At 37.8% G+C, this 17,016-nt stretch overlaps 1 protein-coding gene and 1 pseudogene across 1 annotated transcript; one reads left to right on the forward strand and one right to left on the reverse strand.

The window, feature by feature from the left end:
- Positions 1–225: 225 nt before the first annotated feature.
- Positions 226–1,180, forward strand: LOC114822634 (expansin-A25-like). Its single transcript, XM_029097453.2, has 2 exons — positions 226–457; positions 558–1,180. The coding sequence occupies exons 1-2, from the start codon at positions 226–228 to the stop codon at positions 1,178–1,180; spliced, it is 855 nt and encodes a 284-aa protein (XP_028953286.2).
- A 378-nt stretch (positions 1,181–1,558) lies between these two features.
- LOC114822559 (F-box protein At5g39250-like) lies at positions 1,559–2,304 on the reverse strand (annotated as a pseudogene).
- Between the last annotated feature and the right edge of the window lie 14,712 nt (positions 2,305–17,016).

The following is a 17,016-nucleotide window of genomic DNA, read 5'->3' on the forward strand; positions in this document are numbered from 1 at the left end:
CGTTGTATTTTAGATCTGCTTTGAAAGTGTAATAAGTATACATATCTCTTACATTTTAACGTAACAATAGGATTATAGGAATTAATCACGTCAATTAATGTGAATTCCTTTTTTCACTTAATTGGAATCCTCATATTTTCTTTCCTTTTACAATTAATCCCAATTATGCTATAAATTAACTTAATTATATCATGAACCTGCATAGAACTTGTTTTTCACATAGCCATGGCTAAGCTTCGGAAGAACTTGTTCACATCTGCAGTGTTGATCACTCTTTTGGTTCAAGCCATGGGTTACATAATCCCTACCGATATGAGAGCCGGTCACGGCTATATAATCCCTACCGGTGGAAGCATCGGTAACGGCTATGTAAACCCAACAGGCGGAAGAGACGGCAATGTTTGGCAAGATGCACATGCAACGTTTTACGGTGACATGAACGGAGGAGATACCATGCGTAAGTGAAGAACTTTTGTTCGCTCTGGTTACGTGCGATTTCTTTGTTTTGTTGTTAACTAGAATTTGATTAGGTTTTGACTTTGTGATTTGTTGGACAGAGGGGGGTTGTGGATACGGCAATCTCCATGAACAAGGCTATGGCCTCGAGACGGCAGCCCTAAGTACGGCCCTCTTCAACAATGGTGGTACTTGCGGTGCATGTTTCCAGCTCATGTGTGTCAATGATCCCCAGTGGTGCAACCCTCACGTTAGAGCCATCACAATTACCGCAACCAACTTTTGTCCGCCAAATTGGGTTCCGGCTCCTGATCACTGGTGCAATCCACCCCAAAAGCACTTCGACCTGTCCATGCCTATGTTCGCAAAGCTCGCACAGACAAAAGCCGGTATCATTCCAGTTAAGTACCGCAGGGTCTCGTGCCAGAAGAGAGGAGGGGTTAAGTTCGAGCTCAAGGGAAACCCCTGGTGGGTTACCGCGACAGTGTTCAACGTCGGCGGTGCTGGCGATGTTACGAACGTCAGAATCAAAGGATCTAGCAGGAATTGGATTCAAATGTCAAGAAATTGGGGGCAGGTTTGGGTGGCGACCGGAAACCAACTTGTAGGGCAAAGCTTGTCATTCCTAGTCACTACGAGTGATGGGAAAACAATAGAGTTGGATAATGTCGCACCAGCAAATTGGCAGTTTGGACAAACCTTTGAGGGGAGAAGAAATTTCTAGGTTTCTAGCGTTTAGGGTTTAGTTTTCTAAGAGTTACTTTTACAGCTTTTGTTTTACCTATTTACCAGATTTTAGAACTGATCTGTAATGCAGATGGTGAATAAAAACAGGTTTTTACGCTCTTTTCTTTTGGCTAAAGATACGCTATTTACGAAGATACTTTTTACAATAGATCGTTAACGGACTCAGAAGTAGTCACATTAGGTCACATTAGGTCACAAGTTGTATGAACTTCAAAATTTTGAATATGCAATTACACAAGAAAGAAAGTGACCGCTAACGCAAAGTGTTTATGCTGAAAATGTGAGCGTTGCGCTGTTTTCTTCCGTATGCAGACTGAGCATGTCAACTAAACTGTAGAAGACAAAAGCCAAACCTTCACTTCCAATCAAGCATGTCTAATAGCTTCAAAACCTCTTCCTTCGAGTTCGCAGCACCCATGAAATCCATTGCGATCCCAAAAACATCAACAACTCCTTCATCTCCGTTGTCCATGAAAAGCAAAGAGAACCGGGCCCAGATACCTGAAGTGAATGGGTAACCGGGGAGAAGTCAATGTAGTCATTTGCCGTGGCTCTATATGCCGATCGATCAATATAGTCAAACATAGAATTATCAATTATACATGCAAACCTATTAGAATCCTTGCGCCCAACAAGCACTGAAACACTCAGTCTGGGTCAGAGGATCGATAAACCTTCTCAACAGCGAGTTTCATCTTGTACTCAGGACCCTTTAGGTGAAATCTAAGCATGTCACGTACTCCTGGTAGTGGGATTTTGATATCTCTATCTAGGACGCGGCCAGGGACCACTTCAGAAAAGAGAAATCGATCTTCATCCCATATATCAATGAAAAACTCCCAGTCATCAAAGGAAAGCCTTGGTGGAAGAAGAGTTCAACGATGGTGGCGCTTATAAAAGGGTTGATACAGCTTGTAATATGTTGAAGTGGGAGGGTTAGGTCGCTTGCAGGTAGAGGGCCATCTCTGGGCGCATAAACACTTCCAAAAGAAATCATCTCTAGTTATGCGTCTCCACTGCTTGCACACTCCCATACAAGAAGCAAGATCCACCCCTCCAGTAAAGGAAAAACCGCATCTTCAGAACCTCTTCATTCACCATTTTTCAGCTCACAAACAATTCACAAAAAAATCCGCCGCTACAACTATTGTGAATGCAAATTTCTTCCTTCTTGTTCTTGGAAAAAATTGCACCTACAAAATAAATAACACCTTAGGTCAAGGCCAAGAGCCTCACGCGCCACGATGAATTGGAGGGCTTTGGCCGAAGAACCTCCGATGCCAAAGTTAGAATTTTGAGAAAAAAATATTTGGAGAATTTAGAGAATTTTGTAAGAGTGTAGATCTTAGGTTTTGAAGAAAATGAGGGTGTTTATATAGGAGTGTGGCCGGCCCCTTTGGGAGGAGATGGACCAGCCACTTTGATGGTTTTTTTGATGAGATTCATGATTTGTAGGTAATTAATAAATTAATTGAATAATAAATCAATTAATTAGGTAATTAATATCATTTGAAATGAAAGATTTGAGAGTTACCTTGGGGAGAATATTTGATGAGGATGGATGAAATATATTTTGAATAAATACTTATTTTGAACACTTCTGACCTTGATTGAGTCATGATTGTTCACTGCGCGTATGAATTCCGGTATTCCTTGATGATAATTTTATCCTTTTTACACTATAATCCACGGATCGCTTCCATATTTTTCTCGATTATTTTTTGCTCCACAACTATCACTACATAGGAGGACTAAAATCAACAGAGATGAGAACAGATAGAAAACCCTGCGGAAAAAGGATAAAATCCAAGATCAGAAAATATACACTCGTAATAAGTTTTTCTTATAAGATTAGCACACGGTCATGAATATGCCGTATAGCGTAACGAGGAAAACACAAAAGATCATATCAAAATCAGTTCAGATATAACGAATGACTTCAGTGTTAGATGAATCATAAGAAAAAATACTTGTTCCATATAACAGGTAGCCCCGAGAAGGAGTAAAGAACGTCGCATTATGTCTATCAACTCAGTAAGAACCTCGCATAATCGCATGAATCATAAGAAAAAATACTTGTTCCATATAACAGGTAGCCCCGAGAAGGAGTAAAGAACGTCGCATTATGTCTATCAACTCAGTAAGAACCTCGCATAATCGCATTGTATTGATAATCGGGATGGACGGTCTAAACGAATAAGCAAACTTTCAAGCTTCAACCAAATAGCTAATTTTCGTATCGAACAACTGTCAACATCCCGTCCTGGGACGGACCACTTTCCGAGCCCGTTTCACTACCGTAGCATAATATTGTCCGCTTTGGGCCCCGACCACGCTCTCACGGTTTTGTTTCTGGTAACTCACGAGCAACTTCCCTGTGAGTCACCCATCATGAGAGTGCTCTGGCCACCTTCTCACTTAACTTCGGAGTTCCGATGGAACCCAAAGCCAATGAGCTCCCAAAATGCCTCGTGCTAGGTAGAGATGAAAATATACATTTAAGGATCACTCTCCTGGACGATGTGGGATGTCACAACAACCACGGAATTCTTCCTACACTTGAATGCCTAACAACGTGCGGATTATCAATACATATGCACACACAAACAGATATATATGTATAATAAGGGCGAGCCTTGGCGCAACAGAAATGTTGCTCCTTTGTGACCGAAAGGTCACGGTTTCGAGTTGTAGAAACATGCTATTTGTAAAGATAAAGCTGCGTACACTAGACATTGCCCCGATCTTGCAAAAGCGTCTTGTTGATTTAGGATCGTCCTTTTATATATGTATACATAACAAGACAATCTTAATTCTTTCTATCTCCTGTTCAGATTGTTCAGTTCCAACACACATAATGAGCACATATTTCTAGCACTTGATTAGATCAGATTAAAAGGCATAGAAAACAGGGAATTAAGAAAATGAAATACAAAATTTAAAATTAAGACTGCAAAAAAAAAAAAAAAAAAAAAAAAACCAATCATAATTGATTGGAATGAAAAACCCAAAAACGTTGATGGAAATTGGAAGCAGAGGAATGGGGAAAGTGGGAGATTAGAGTTAGGCAGAGGCCGGGAGGAAGGAGAGAAAAGTAGCAAATTAACGATAAAAACAAAATACAATAAAATCGCAATAAGGGACTTTGATGTAAAATTAATAGTTTTGGGGTCGCCAATGGCCCAACAGAGCAGCAAAAGACCGTTGGGCAACCCTAGAACTGAAGTCGGGATGGGCGGTGGAGCAGGCCATCTTAGCTGAAGAGGAGCCCCTGGTCCTGGTCGTTATCCGATTCGGCCGCCAAGGGGGGATGCATGCATGCAGGTTGGAACTTTGAACTTGAAACCCTCATTTTTATTAATTTATTTTATATATTTTAACAAAGAATTCAAAGGAAAAAGGATTAAATTGTTTAGAGAAACCCTAGTTTTGATTGACAATTAGAAAAGGATGTGAAATCAAATATAATTTTTATGGAGAAATAAGATGAAAATGCATGATTTTGGTAATGCGATGAACTTCCAAAATTAAAGGGAAAATTAAATAAAGACCAGGTTTTCAAACCAAAATTAATAATAATATTGTTGGTTAAGTCAGTTGGGTAGAATTGATATTATACCGCCGCTGTACATTTAAATTTGAATCACTATCTCTGTAAATTAGAATCATCCATAATATATCGTATGTATCATAGAACAATCAAAACCTCACTTGTTGGTTATGGATTAGGTGCCGACAATGGTTAATTTGAGTTGAGCATATATCTATATATACTTGAAGAGGGTTGAGCATATATATAAGAAGTGGAAAAGTGGGAAGAAAAAAAAAAAAAAAAAGAAGCTAGAGAGGAGGAGGAAAAAGGAGAATGCAATGAAGCATAGTGGGGCAGAGTTGGTTGAGACTAGACAAAACAAGTGGGGTTGCAACCAAAAGAGCGTTGAGTGAGTGAGCCATGTTCGATTATGGCAGCCTCTGCCGACGCAAAAACAAAAGGAATAAAGTGATCAACAACTTAAACCTAGCTCCACATGATATTGCATATCTCTCTCTCTCTCTGCTCAGCTAGTTCATGAGCAGTAGTACTCACTCACCTGTCCTCTCTATACAGAAAAGTGCAGCGGATCATGAACCAGAAAAAAGATGTTACATCACATCTAAATCTCTATCTCTCTCCCGATATAATTGGATTTGAATTTTAAACAATTATATGCCTTTCATCATCAGCATAATCACAAGTAAAAGTAAAAGAGGCGACTTCACGTCAATAAGGCTTCTGTTTTGCGAGGGTTGGCAGGGAACGTCTATCTTACGCAATTTTGCCCTTATTTTGTAAAGAGTTTGTTTCTACAACTCAAACATGTGACATTTGGATCACAAAAGAGTAACATTTCCCTCACACAAATACTTGCATATATATATGTGTGTGTGTGTGTGAAGCCTATAATGACCATTCCTATCATTAATTTGGACCTATAAGTAATTAGCACATGATGATCATCAAATTTAAAAGACCAAAACAAAGTTAACTTTTGACTCTATGAAGTTTCTTATAATTAACCCACAAAAACACGAAGAAAAAAAAAAGAACCGTTAGTGCGGTTGGACCAACTCCCTTCAATCCAAAGTCCACTTCTCTATGTCTATGTTTATATGGAAGAGGGTGTGAAAGATAATTTTGGAAGAAAAATTGCTCAATTTCTTACATGTAATGAAGATTTTCTGCTTACTTACTGTAACTCACTAAAATCACAAAAAAAAAATTGCATTCAAACATCAAACTATGATCTATCTGTTAGAAGAAATAAGGGTAAAATATAAAAAACTATCTCAATGATTGGTGTCATGATATTTTCATACCTCATCTTTTAAAATTGACAATGTCATACCGCATCTTACGAATTTGTGACAATGTCATACCTCCGTCAGTTTTCCTGTTAATTTCTCTGTTAAATGCTGACGTGGCCTGACACGTGTCCCACTCACTAATCCAATTGGATTGCAAAATAATAAAATATATATATATATATAGGGCAAAAGACTGTTTACTACCTCATGTTTCGTGGTTTTCAACATTTAGTACATCAATTTTTTTTCATCCCATAGTCATACCTAAAGTGTTAATTTTGGGACAGTTTCATACATCCGTTAGTTAAACTGTTAGTTCTCCCGTTAAGTGATGACGTGGTGCCCATGTGGACAATGATTGGGCGCTACGTGTCATTAAAAAAAATTAAAAAATTAAAAATATTTATATTTAAAAAAAAAAAAAAAACCATAATCCCCTTCTTCTTCCCTGCAACCTGCACCCTCCCCAGATTTTTCTTCTTCTTCTTCCCAGATTTGTTTTTTTTTCCTTTTCTTTCTTCTATTCTTCTTCTTCTTCTTTCTTATCTTCAGGATTTAAAAATTTAAAACAAAAAAAAAAAAAAAAAACAAAATCTGGGCTTTCACCCATCCCGACACCCTCCCTCCTTCTCCCTCCCCTCTCTTCCCTGCACCCATCCTCCCTGCACACCCACCCATTCCCCTCCTTCTCCCTCCCTTCTCTCCTCTGCAATCCACACGGAGCCCTCCCACCCCTCCCTCCGAAGCCACTGGGAGGAGGTCGAGCGTCGTCGACCTGGTGGTTATGGCGGAGATCGAAGGTTCCTTGAGGACCCATCAAGTCCGACGACCTGCAATTCCAGATTTTAATTTTTTTATACCAGATTAATGTTAGGGTTAGGGATTGGAGGGAAGGTGAGAGAGCTTCGTGTGGACTGCAGAGGAGAGAAGGGAGGGAGAAGGAGGGGAATGGGTGGGTGTGCAGGGAGGATGGGTGCAGGGAAGAGAAGGGAGGGAGAAGGAGGGAGGGGGTCGGGATGGGTGAAAGCCTAGATTTTTTATTTTTTTTGTTTTAAATTTTTAAATCTTGAAGATAAGGGAGGGAGAATGAGGGAGGGGGGGTCGGGATGGGTAGAATTATTATTATTTTTTTTAATTCTTAAATCCTGAAGATAAGAAAGAAGAAGAAGAAGAAGAAGAAGAAGAAGAAAGAAGAAAAAGAAGAAAAAGAAGAAAAAGAAGAAGAAAGAAGAAGAAGAATAAGAAGAATAGAAGAAAGAAAAAGCTGGGGAGGGTGCGGGTTGCAGGGAAGAAGAAGGGAATTATGGTTTTTTTTTTAATATAAATATTTTTAATGACACGTGGTGCCTAATCATTGTCCACATGGGCGCCACGTCATCACTTAACGGGAGAACTAACAGTTTGACTAACGGATGTATGAAACTGTCCCAAAATTAACACTTTAGGTATGACTCTGGGATGAAAAAAAATTGATGTACTAAATGTTGAAAACCACGAAACATGAGGGTAGTAAACAGTCTTTTGCCCATATATATATATATATATATATATATATATATATATTAAATCTCTCTCACTCTCTTCTCTCTCTCTCCCCCCTTTCTCGCCACTCTCTCTTCTTTGCACAACCCAAAACCCCTTCCCACCCGTCCTCCACCACCTTCTCTCTCCTCTCTCTCTTCTCTCTCTCCCCCCTTTCTCGCCACTCCCTCACTCTGCCAACCCAGTTCGTCCCCCCCAACCCAACGTGCACTCATCTCTCCTCCCCCATCTTCATCTTCTTCCCCTTTTTCCCTCTACCTGCAACCCAGAAACAAAAAAAATAAAAAATAAAAAATAAATAATCGAACCCAGTTTCGGCCTAAGAAGAAGAAGAAGAAGAAGAAGGAGAGAAGAACAAAAAAAATTGAAAACGAAAAAAAAAAGAAAAGTTACAAATCGCTCAGAAGAAGAAGAAGATGAAGAAGAAGAAGGAGGAGAGAGAAGAACAAAAAAAAATTGAAATTGGTGCGGGAGAAGGAAAGGATGCTGCACCCACCCATAGGATTTTTTTTTTTTGTTTTTTTTTTGTTAAATTTTTAATATTTAATTATTAAAAATATATTTAATTATTTTTTAATCCAGTTGTATTAGTGAGTGGGACACGTGTCGGGCCACGTCAGCATTGAATGGAGAAATTAACAGAAAAATTGACGGAGGTATGACATTGTCACAAATTCGTAAGATGCGGTATGACATTGTCAATTTTAAAAGATAAGGTATGAAAGTGTCGTGACATCAATAGTTGAGGTAGTTTTTTGTACTTTACCCAAAAAAAAAACTACGAGATGATTAACCTTCGATATTTGGGGAAGATTCATAAAAATTTGAGCTCTTTCTTTTGAACTTGTAGTACACAGCAATTGTTTTCACATTAAATAGATAAAGTTAAATATCTGTTGGAAGTTTGTAGTGGGTAGTTCAACAAAAGTCCACCTAAGAGAAGACAATATCTTCTGTTTAGCATAATAAATTGAAGAGAATGGTACTTTCATAATCTTAAATAATTGACAAGGTATATATGGGAATGATGTCATCATGTGCACTGCTTACACGCATGCCTGATTGAAAATCAAACCAAGTCTAAACATGCATGTGTATAATAAAATTTAATTAGTAATCCCGATTTCAATAAGACTTTATTGAATCGTAAGTTAAAGTCAAATCAGTTCATTTTTACGAATAAATTTGAAGTCGTTTTTTTTATTAACGTGAAATTCATACTCAACATTTGATAAATATTATTGTAAGTTACTTTTCGATTTATATAGTTTTAGGATCGGGATCACATTGTGAGATTATATTATTATTTTCAAAAGGAAAACAGGGAGGCGGGGGGAGAGAGGAGAAAAGGTGCATTTGCTGCCATTCGATCAGTTCCATGCAGGGAATGTGCAAAACATGCTGTACATTTCATGCTGCCTCACTGTCTCTCATTTGTCACATGCCCTACCCCCTCTCCCAAACTACCCTCCAAAACTCCCTCTTCTGCATGTGCTTCCCATGTGCTCTCTCTGTCTCTCTCTCTCTCTCTCTCCCCTTCACAGCCCTCAGATGGGGGCTTTGCTGGCCCATATCACCTTCACATGCAACTTCACTCCCACCCCCAATACAACTCCCTAGCTAACTTACACTCCAACATTTATTTATGCCCCAAATGTCCATTTTACCCCTTGATTAGCTTCATCGTCATCTAAACAACCCAATTACTTTCTTCACCTTAATAAAAAAGACAAGCTTTGTCTTCTAATAACGTGAAGAGTAGAGAGAAGAAGAGAAGGTTAATTTGTTGTCTTGCAATACCTTCTAGATCACCCCATATAATATTTTCTCTAACTTGTTCCATTGGACTTTGGTATAGTATCATATTTGTCCTTTGTTGCTTTGGTTGCCTAACATGATAGTGCCTTCCATCTGATGCATTCAACTATGTATTTTTCGATCCAATCCTAATGAATCGGTTTGTTTCGGATATCTGTACTGACTATTTACTTACAATGGACAAAATTTATTATGTACAACTACTCACACGCGTTGTTCATCCCGAATAAAACTTGCACCAATTATCAGTATTTTTGAATCTAAAAGACAAGAACCCTTTGATTAGAGGTTAATGCTTCTCAACTCTCAAACACAAAAAATCAAAGAAACAAACTTGAGGGGTATTTTCGGAACGAGGGTTTTATACCGTCCCGGACCTCGCATGTGCCGTTACAGATGGGCAGCCTTTCTGCCTTTGTGGCTCGCAAGTTGTGCCGTGTTCCCGCTTTCTCCTTTTGATTGAGATGCGAACTCCTCGAAGGTGGAATTACAAAAACACCCCCTTTATCTCCTCATTGGAAAGATCTGCATTTTGCCATTTTCCTTCCGTCCTTTGCTCCTCGCATGGTTATTTTTCTTTCAATTATAGCTCAATAAATAGAAGAAGGCACAACCTTTTACCAAATGCATCAAAGCCAAAGGCCAAAATAGAGAGAATCAAAATAAAACTGGTAAACAATAAAAGTAAACTTCCAAACATGTCCAAGGAGAGCACATTCAAATCAGGTGGACTTTACGACTCACACTTTGTGTAAGAGTTTAATTTCTTGTGAGGCAGTGTGTCGAATATTCAGCTTGATCCTCTTGTTGGACATAAAAATTTCTCGTGTGTTACGATAGTTAGTTCAAAAGTGCACCCATTTCCTTGCATTGAGTTCTAATGGACTGTTCAACACAAGAACTTATCGTGTATTTTCTGAATAAACGATAGAATATGCACCAAGGGAGGTGGGAGAGTGGACTAAATCGTACAATTGGCCTATCATAATAATGTGGTTCAATTTCGATTTTGGCAAGAATCGAACTTGAGAACTTACTGTGTATTAGGCTAATGAGCCGATAATGTATCCGCTTTCTTACCCTCAAGTTCAAATTCACAAATACTAATCATTTATAGTAATTTAAAACGTTGTCAAAATTATGAGAATCATAAGAAAATGGCTAAACGACAAAGGAAACCAGTAATGGCACTTTCGTAGTAACCAACAACCCGAGTGTCAATTTACCAACCCTCCATTACTTAAACCCCGTAAGGCCTCTTCTTCCTCCCCACACTCTCTCTGCGACTCTGTTTTTCCATCATACAAAAACACAATGAGCTCGGCTCCTGGAAATTACCTCAAAGCCACCCTCGCCGGAAGAAGAAGAACCACTTCGAGAAGAAGACTTGTGTCGCGTAGGGGTCGAGCTCCGGTAAGAAAATTCAACAATAGCGGCCGCAAACGGAGGTGTTTGAAGGCGGTCTCCGCCAAGCTGGAGACCCTGAAGAGCCTCGTTAATCCGACCCAGGTCGGGAAAACGCTAAAAGCCGACGAATTGTTCCAGGAAACGGCGGATTACATCGTCCTGCTGCGGACCCAGGTCGTGATTTTGCAGAGACTCGTCGAGTTTTATGGATCTAGTGAGAAGGAAAATGCTGCTGCTGTATTATAGTCGTTCCATATCTTTTAATTTGTCAATGGAAAACAAGAAGAAGAAGAAGAAGAAAAAGATTGGTTTTTTGGGTTTTTTTTTTCCTTTTATTTTTCTTAATTTTTGTTTGGAAGTTTAGATGTTGCATGCTTTGTTTGGTTGAAGGTCATCCACCATATGAGGCTCAACTAAATTATTAATAGCTAATTTTTTTTCCCAGATCTTTTGTGACAAAATGTGTTACTTCTAGCAACGAGTTCGCCTGTTAGATCTCTCTTTCTTGTTGATTAGAATATTTTTTGTTGATTAGAGTAGTTTAAAATATCGGTCGTTAAAAAATAGCTTAGCTTAGGTAATTTTTATCTTAAATAAGACCGAAAGTTTTATACTTTTTTCCTTTTTATCATCATTTTCCTTCTACTTGGAATATTTTTTGCTTGAAATTGGTTGAATTTGAATATTAGTCATATTTTATTCCTGGGTTTTTGTTTGCTTTTATGTCTGAGTTAAAATGCATAAACAAAAACTGCAGGAATTGTTTGGCACCCAAGAGCTAGACATCCCTTCTGGCTCTCTCCGTATATGTCTCTCTTGCAGGCACACACTGCACACACATCGTTTTCTAACCACACAGACATATGCATTGCAGAGAAAATAAGAAAAAAGAACGACTCTAAGACAACAAGACTTTGTCAGGGTTGGGAGTAAAAACGTTTATCATACGTAGTCTTACCCTTCCATCACAAAAGAGCAACATATATATATATATATACACACACAGATATATATGATGCATCTATATACACATATAAATCCAAGGAATGCATGAGTGAATGGCATGGCATTTTCACAGGAAAGCCTTGAAAGCCATATGTCAGTATTAACTGTGGGAAGAGAGCATGGGTTGGTGGTGGTGGTGACAGTCATTGCAGAGCTACTACACTAGAAATGAAAGGAATGGGGATGGATGGGTGCATGTAGCAAATTTGAATGTGATAGATATTTTACATAATATCTCCATGAAATTGACAGCAGTGCCCCTTGTGGCATGCAGTGTTTGTGATGATAGTGGCAAGTTTTTATTTCTCAGCACAGTGAAGAATCCCATGTGCAAAAGCCAAATTTGAGGGGTCTTTGCCTGGGAAAATTTTCAAGGTGTGGCAGTCACATTGACACGAGAGATGTCACTAGTTTATATATTATAATATGAATAGACGATTAAGTTGATATTTTCTAACTTCTTTTGATTTGGTATAAAAAAATAATATTTCAATAAGGATTTGAATTTTGGTGCAAACGGTTGAATATACTGTTCTAGTCAACTACTCTAACCCACATATCCTAAAATATAATATTATTAAATATATGGATGTGATATAACATGACTAGATTGATTACCAGCATTAATGTACGATATTCACACCGAAGAATTTTATCTTTGCCGGTTTGGATGCCTCGTGTGCTCTGTAATTTTTTAGGTGTGGCAGTTGTATTAATTACTACGTGGTGTTACTAATTGAAGTACTATTATATGGGTGAATGGTAAAACTAATATATTATGGACTTAGAGTAAAAATTTGCCAAATAGATGCACATGGTATAACATGAGTTGATCGATAGCACTTCAGACAACAGTTATGTCATCTTTGCCAGTTTGGATGTGTCATGTGGTAAGTAAATCTGTATGTTACTTAACGTTCTTTCTGCTATGTGTAATTTTGTGTGTTAAGCTTGTAAAAGGAAACCATGTGCAAAAGCATGAGCAGAGGTCCACAGCAACTCAGCATGCTGTGCTGGTTTTGCTTGTTAAGGGAAAAATTGAGCAACCATGTCACAGGCTTCATTATATTGGTGAATCTAATTTCGGTTGCTTTTCAATAAATTTGTTAACATGGAGTTCAGAGCTCGCTTTAAATATTTGTTCACTTGTTTGCTTTTTTGGTAGCAATTAGTTGACCAAATTTCAGTAATTTTTGCCCTAATTCTTTGTAGATTCTTAACGTAATTAATTGCGACAATTGTTGAAATAGTGAGGGTCTACATGCGTGAGGATGAGTGTCAATTGTCATTACGTTATGAGATTTACTTGCATTGACGACTGACAACAGCTAAATGTGGCCGACCAATTGTAGCATTACTCTTGTTGGGAAGCGTCCATCTTCTATTAAAGCTAGCTCTAGTACTAGCAAGGAGGAAAAAATCGATAATATCGGCGAAATATCGCCGATATTATCGTTTTTTTGAAATTTCGAAATTTTTTTAACTATCCAAACTATTTTCGTCAAAATATCGCGATATTATCGATAATATCGATAATATCGCGATATTTTTAAAATTATCAACAATATCGCGATATTTTATTAAAAAAATACTAAAATATGTTGAGAAAACTCAACACATAGTTAACTTGATCATGGCCCAAAGGCCAAACAAGTTTTGGTTATCTCACCAGGGGAGTGTGAGTTTTATAGGAAAAATTCATTGCTCACTTCCTTGCATGGGCAATGTGGGACTCGCCCAATGGAGGAAAAAATCAAAATTTCGGCCGAAATTTTACACCCACTTTAAACGGCCATAACTTTGTCAAAACTCAACGAAATCAAGCAAGACAAAAACGAAAGTTGTAGCCCTCGAAGAGACGAAGAGAATGGTACCTCACACTATGTCTGAATCGTAGTGGTTTGGCCGGAAAATGCCTCGAAAGTCACTGAGGTCGCTGAGGTCGTTGGAAACTGGGTAAGATTCAAATGAGTATAACTTTTTCAATACGCAACGAAATTGAGTGAAACAAAAAGAAAAGTTGTAGCCCTCGAAGAGACGAAGAGAATGGTACCTCATACAATGTCTAAATCGTAGTGGTTTGGCCGGAAAATTCCTCGAAAGTCACTGAGGTCGCTGAGGTCGTCTGAAACTGGGTAAGATTCAAATGAATATAACTTTTTCAATACGCAACGAAATTGAGTGAAACAAAAAGGAAAGTTGTAGCCCTCGAAGAGACGAAGAGAATGGTACCTCACACGACGTCTGACTCGTTGTGGTTTGGCCGGAAATTTCCTCGAAATCTACTGAGGTCGCCGGAAACTGAGTAAGATTCAAATGAGTATAACTTTTTCAATACGCAACGAAATTGAGTGAAACAAAAATGAAAGTTGTAGCCCTCGAAGAGACGAAGAGATTGATACCTTGCACGTCAGCCAAAATTCAATTGACACACTCCTAGCTTCCAAAATTCAATACTTTTACTTTATATCAAGTTGAAAAAACATAATCGGCATCCAAATTAAAGTTTAATCTTATTCAATGTATTGATTTTCAATCGTTAATTGATATACTATAATTTGGAACTTCAACGCCTAGACGCATGCTTATGTGTAAGAAATTTAAATTGTCAAATTCGGCACATTATTCTTCATCATTTTATTCACTTCCCTTTTTTTTTTTTTAATATCCTAAATAAAACCTCCAAATATTGTACTAATTAATTATATATAAATGATTATGGTGTGTTTAAACTTATTTCATTAATTACTACATATTTTCTACACTCACAATGTTTGTCAGCTCGCTATATAATCAACTTAAATCAGTTAAATCCATCATGCAATGCATTTCCTTCCAATTTTTTGTGATAAACTAATAGATAATTGACTAAATAAACATCCTACAAAGTTTCATTAAAAATTTCCAAGTTTTTCTTACAATTTCCGTGGTTTCCATGTAATTTTTATCGATATCGATATTATCCCGATATTTCCATCGATATTTCCGTGTTTTCGGACTACCGATATTTCCGATATTACCGATATTTTCTTCCTTGAGTACTAGCTAGGGTTTGCATTTAAGAATTATATCTTACAAAAATGTGCAAAATTGAGCGCAATGACGTTCTAGGATTCATACAACCGACCTTACTTAGTAGGAAAATACTTTGTTGTTGGTGGTGTTGTTCTCACTTCACTTAAAACAAGAAGGATGATACTTCCATGATCTTTCGTTTCAAAAGGGGTCCAACCTCCACAACCATGACTAGATGCAAACAATCATCTTTGTCACATCTTCATCAGCTACCATTTGTCTATACATTGAAGCTGGGATAAAATATTGCTCCTCTTTTTTTTTTTCTTTCCGAATAGCTCCAATAAAAGTATGCTTTTTGCCGGTTCGTAAATGCGTTTGCCCTCTAGTTGGATACCCCTGTTGGCTATCACTGTAGTTGAATGAACACGAAAGTCGAATCAAGGAGTCATTTCGATTAGTTACATATAAGATTGGAAATTATACATCGTACAAATGTTTACCAATCAGGTAAGATCGACACTCTTTAATATGATTCATCCTTTATCCTATTAGCTATGCTAATCCGACCTATAAACCCTAATTATATAAATAATTTCAAATACAAGTATATATATCTTGAACTATTTATTATGTAATATTGTAGAATTTTAATGTGTGGAGATTAAATTTTCGGATCACAATTGATAGATATAATTAAGATTTAAATAGATTTCATCTATTGACCAAAAAAAAAAAAAAATAGATTTCATCTATGTGAGAGATGTGAACATTGAGCAATTTGGTGCAAATAGTATTGTATCACTGTATCAACTAAGCCACTAGTCTTATATTAATTCTTAAAAGCCAGATGATCAGCACATTCTCTTATTTACCTCTTCCACTTGCACGCCTATGATTTCATCCATTCAACAAAATTCTTGAAGATCTTGTTCTTGATTTCTCCTTCCTGATGATGCCGGCTTTCCAGACATCACAAATGTAGCTTTCATTAGTGAACTGAAGGAACCCCATTGCTTAGGCCTTCTGGAGTAGTGTTCCAAACAGAGTGGCTTAGGAAGCAAGCAATCGAAGGATGAGCCAGAACCTTCTGTTAAGGCGCCCAACCAACCATCCAACCGCGAGAGGCTACTCGCTCTTGATATCCTTCCGGGTAGCGATTACTCGTCTTGTCAGTGAAATCCGGCCTCACAATGCAGAGGAATGGCCTCTCGGATTATTCAAGAGCCAGAACCATTTCTTTGAATTGGATTGGATTCAAAATTGTAAAGCTGCCAAATGCAACATAGATCACTGAGCTGGGTGGCTGTTGGTCCAGCCACTCTAAACAAGTTGAGTCTTGTGGCCAAAAGTAGTCTGCTGAATTCCCAAGCCAGCTGCTAGCTAACAGCGGGTCTTTTGGTAGAATTCCCACACAAAGTCTGCAGTTTTCAAGGTGGGCATGTTTGATGCCAACTGAATCTCCTGGTTTTTCAACATGGTTCCTGCCATAAGTGAATGTTTTTGAAAGATAACCATAGAAACAGAACTTAAGTGTTGCATTTCCTATTACTAATCATGGAGGTTTCAACTGTCAAGAGGACTAGTCACTAATCCCCAAGGAACCTGGTCTCTATTCGCTTACTTGTTTAATGCGTCATTTGTGGAACACGTATTGGCGAGGCTTCGATAATCACTTACATATGCTAGATCTATTAGGTTACCGATGTTACACACGCCACACAACCCGAAGTTTCACTATAGTAACCAAAAGTTTAGAACACTTCAAAGAGTAACTAGCAAGGAAGTCTATATCCATCCCTAGTGGACCAGTTTGAAACTACTTATGGCATAGAGAAAAGCGTTTTTTGACAAGTAAAAGCGATTTTAATAACATTATGAGCACTTTCTAAACTTCAAAATCTTATCTTTCAAATGAGTAGGCTTTACGAACTTAATTTAGAACTAGTTGGATTAAAATGTTTACATAGCATGGCTGAATAACTAGTGATAGAGGAACTCACAGGTCTCAATTCCCTTCCAAGAAAATTAATTTTTCTACGCAAATGTCGGTTAGGCCAATTAGTCAAGGACCGTGTTCCCGTCGAATTTGTCCCCAACACTTAAGTTTGAATTATTATTATTATTATTATTATTATTATTATTTTGTAAATTAGAGTAGTTTAGAATATTTAACAACAT

This window comes from Malus domestica, chromosome 17 (genome assembly GCF_042453785.1).
Source record: "Malus domestica chromosome 17, GDT2T_hap1".
NCBI classification, from domain to species: Eukaryota; Viridiplantae; Streptophyta; class Magnoliopsida; order Rosales; family Rosaceae; genus Malus; species Malus domestica.

Excerpts from the sequence above, each read along its gene's own strand:
- LOC114822634 (XM_029097453.2), top strand. The coding sequence starts at position 226 with ATGGCTAAGCTTCGGAAGAACTTGTTCACATCTGCAGTGTTGATCACT. Across the intron at positions 458-557 it reads GAACGGAGGAGATACCATGC|AGGGGGGTTGTGGATACGGC; the intron begins GTAAGTGAAGAA and ends TTTGTTGGACAG.